The 3,725-nt window shown below is 38.6% G+C and overlaps 1 protein-coding gene across 1 annotated transcript; it reads left to right on the top strand.

Moving 5' to 3' along the window:
• The first annotated feature begins 435 nt into the window (after window positions 1-435).
• Window positions 436-2,004, top strand: LOC120266849 (organic cation/carnitine transporter 2-like). The gene has a single exon (XM_039274500.1). It carries the CDS (start codon window positions 436-438, stop codon window positions 2,002-2,004), a length of 1,569 nt encoding a protein of 522 aa, XP_039130434.1.
• Window positions 2,005-3,725: the final 1,721 nt, after the last annotated feature.

Raw genomic sequence — 3,725 nt, 5'->3', positions numbered from 1 at the left:
TCGTGAAGGAGGAGGTCCATTTCCAATGCTACGCTTCCACCTATTTTTTTAAAGCAAAGTTACATAGTTTATCTATTTTTATTTAAAAATAAAATTTATTAGTATTTGTTTTACTCATTTCCAAAAAAAAAAAAATTTGTTAAATTGGACATGTAAAAACAACGACAAGAGACAGGAAATCGTAATCATGTTATTTACAGTTTATGTAGAACATGGTCTATATTTCTGGCTGTCAATGCTCACGGGTTTTTAATGTGCATGCATATGTGAAGTAGGTATTGGCCAAGAAGTTTGGCGCTGCAGCTCTGGTTTCCTTTGAACATCGTTACTATATATGTGAAGACCTCTCCTTGTGATTATTTTATTAGCTACACACAACCTAACGTAACTTTCCTCAAAGCAGTCATTAGTTGACCCTAAATATTTTCCAACCAAATGGATGATCTTCAATCTTCTTCTCCTTCTCCTTCTCCTCTCCTCCACTTCATCTCATCTCCCTCACAACAACAAGAACCTGAACCTGAAGAACCTTTATTATTATCTCTTGATGATGCCATTGAACACTATATTGGCAAAGCGAGCTTTCCACTAGCTCAAGTCCTCATAGTCTCTTGCGCTTGGATCTTTGATGCTCAACAAAGTTTCATCAGTGTCTTCTCTGACAAACAACCTCCATGGCACTGTACTCACCCTGATGACACATCATGCTCCACCACCTCCCTCCCATGCTCCTTACCGAAGACTTCTTGGTCATGGGACAACCCTAAGCATGCCTCCATGATATCAGACTGGAATCTGGAATGCTCAAGCACTTTTATTCAAGGCCTCCCTTCTTCTGCCTACTTCGCCGGCTGCCTTGCCGGAGGTTTCATTCTCTCCACCCTCTCCGACACTCGCCTCGGTCGTAAGAACATGCTTCTTCTCTCTTCCCTTGCCATGTCCATCTCCAGCATCATTTCAGCTGCCTCACCGAATATTTGGGTATATGCTGTGTTGAGATTTATTACTGGCTTCGGTAGGTCCACAATAGGCAGTAGCTCTCTTGTTTTAGCTACCGAGATGAGCGGCAGGAGATGGCGTGGAGAGGTCGGTGCTGTCTGCTATATCTTCTTCGCCTTTGGCTTCTTATCTTTGCCATTAATGGCTTATTTTACAAGAGAGAGTTCATGGCGGAACTTATATCTCTTCATATCAGTTCCTTGTTTGTGCTACACCATTTTGTTGTATTTTTGTGTTCCAGAGTCTCCTAGATGGCTTTTTGTGCGTGGGCATACAAAAAAAGCCATCCAAATACTTAAAAAGATTGGATTGACACAAGATGGTTCCTTAGATTCAAATTTGATTAACCTTAATTTTGTTGCAAAGGAGACATGCAACATGGGGACATATTCAAGTTTGAAAATGATGTGGGAGAGGAAATGGGCTTTCTGGAGGATGTTGACCTTAGTGATCTTGGGGTTTGGATGTGGAGTAGCTTACTATGGGATGCCATTAGGAGTGGGGACATTAGGGGTCAATCTATACCTAAGTATCAGCTTCAATGCGTTTGTTGAGATCCTTGCAGCATTGATCATCTTCTTTCTTATTGGAAAAATGAAGAGGAAAACATCAGTGGTTGTGTTTTGTATGGTGAGTGCTGTATGTAGTGTTTCATGTGTTTTTCTTAAGATGAGGAGTGTTAGGACTGCAATGGAGGTGGTGGCCTTCTTTGCAACAGTGAATGCCTTCAACGTGGTGTTAATTTACTGCATGGAGTTGTTTCCGACATGTCTGAGGAACACTGCAATGTCATTTACAAGGCAGGCAGTGGCATTTGGGTGTTGTGTTGTGCCAATAATGGTAGCTGCCGGTAGAGAGCATGAGTTTTGGTCTTATGGAGTGTTTGGATTTATTATTGGAGGGTGTGGTTTATTTGCTCTTTACCTACCTGAGACTAAAGATAAATTAATGTCTGATACGTTGGAGGAACAAGAGATTATGGAGAGAGGATTTTTATCAAGTTAAGCTTTTGGTTGAATTGAATATTTATTTTTCATATTTGGAGTTGTGTTAATTTGCCGTTGCAATTTCTAACATTTGTATTGGTTATCTCCTGAGCTCCTCTGCTGCTTACAGAGCGTGATACCAGCACTTAGGCTAGCTTCTTCTTATCCTGTTGTTTTTCTTTTTGTTTTAGAATGATTTTATGGTATTTTCTCTCATTGTTATTTTTGTACTTATTCGTATTAATAAATTATGGTTTATTTATCAACATTATAAATACTGCTCCTCATGTGACTTTGCGGGCATATAGATAAATAAATAAAAATAAAAATAATTATAGTTTGTTTATGATCGACTCTATCACACCAATCAATGAACTTTAATAATTTTTTTAGATAAATAGGGCAATAAATACTCTACTGAGTCTACTCTAACAAAGTTGTATAGATTGATTCCATTGATAATCACAATCGTTTTTATTTATTTATTTATTTATTATTTTTTTTAGAAAGTGGATAAACACATAAATAATTACAATCTTGTCTTTTATATCGAGGAAGTAAATTAACTAACTAATTATATTTTATATGAAAATAATAAAAAAACTTGGGGATAGCTCACACTATTCTCATGTGCTTTACGGGTTATTTTTTGGGTGGGTACTTTATTATGCCTTTATTACATTTTGAGCACTTCATTTCAATTTGTATCAAAATGAGCACTTGACTTCGATTTGCTTTCACTGAGGGCACTCGGAACTATTCCGTGATGGGTCTGCGACGTGGTTGCCGGAATTCTCACGTGGAAGGCTATGCTCCACGTCATATGCTCACGTGGAAGCGCCAAGTGGAAGACTAACGCACGTGGCCGATCTCCTATGCCACATGGGATGCCACGTCAGACTAGTTGCTCTTCTTCTCCTTCTCCCCTCCCGAGACCATCTTTGCCCTCATCTTCGTCTCCCCCTCCCCGTGAAGCCATCTTTGCCCTAATCTTCTTCTACCCTCCCCTAAAACCATCTTTTGCCCTAATCTTCATCTCCCTCCCCATGAAGCCATGTTTGCCCTAATTTTTCTTCTCCCCGTCCCTAAAAGCCATCTCTCGCCCTAATCTTCATATCCCCGAGTGCCTTAATCTTCTTCTCCCCGATTGCCCTAATTTCTTCATCTCGCTACTGCACGCATCCACTAGTATACTACTGAAGAAACTTTCTCCACATTGTGTGTTCGGGAATTGCCGGTGTGCCTCATGGAAGTTGATTGGATGATAAGGCCAACAGACGCAGGATCACCAATTTATTGTAAGACATTGCATGTATAATAGTTTTATGTTTATATGCACATTATTTTGCCACCTATGTTGGAAGTAAATCAATAGGAGATAATTAACAGGACAATCTAATGATTTATTTGTTTAGATAAAAATCTACATAATGCACTGATTGTACTAAAGGTGCTTTACTGACTTTTCTAGATCTAGTGGTAAATGTCTCTTTTTCTTTCCTTTGATCTATGCATTTTTAGTCTATCTTTCTGTTGTATCAAATAAATCCTGCTGTAATTTGGTGCTTGTATTTCTATAACTTAATTTTTGTCAATTTACTTTTGACTGCATGTCATTGTGAACTTTGGGAGTTTGCATTGTAAAATGCATGATTTAATGCCAATTGGTTTTTGTTGTGTTAACATGTGTTCCTCATTTTAATGCCAAAAGCAAGGCTAATGTTCATTGCATTATTTGAG

This window comes from Dioscorea cayenensis, chromosome 8 (assembly GCF_009730915.1).
Source record: "Dioscorea cayenensis subsp. rotundata cultivar TDr96_F1 chromosome 8, TDr96_F1_v2_PseudoChromosome.rev07_lg8_w22 25.fasta, whole genome shotgun sequence".
NCBI lineage: Eukaryota > Viridiplantae > Streptophyta > Magnoliopsida > Dioscoreales > Dioscoreaceae > Dioscorea > Dioscorea cayenensis.
The sequence above is the reverse complement of the archived record's forward strand: the minus strand, read 5'-3'. Positions and strand labels throughout refer to the sequence as shown.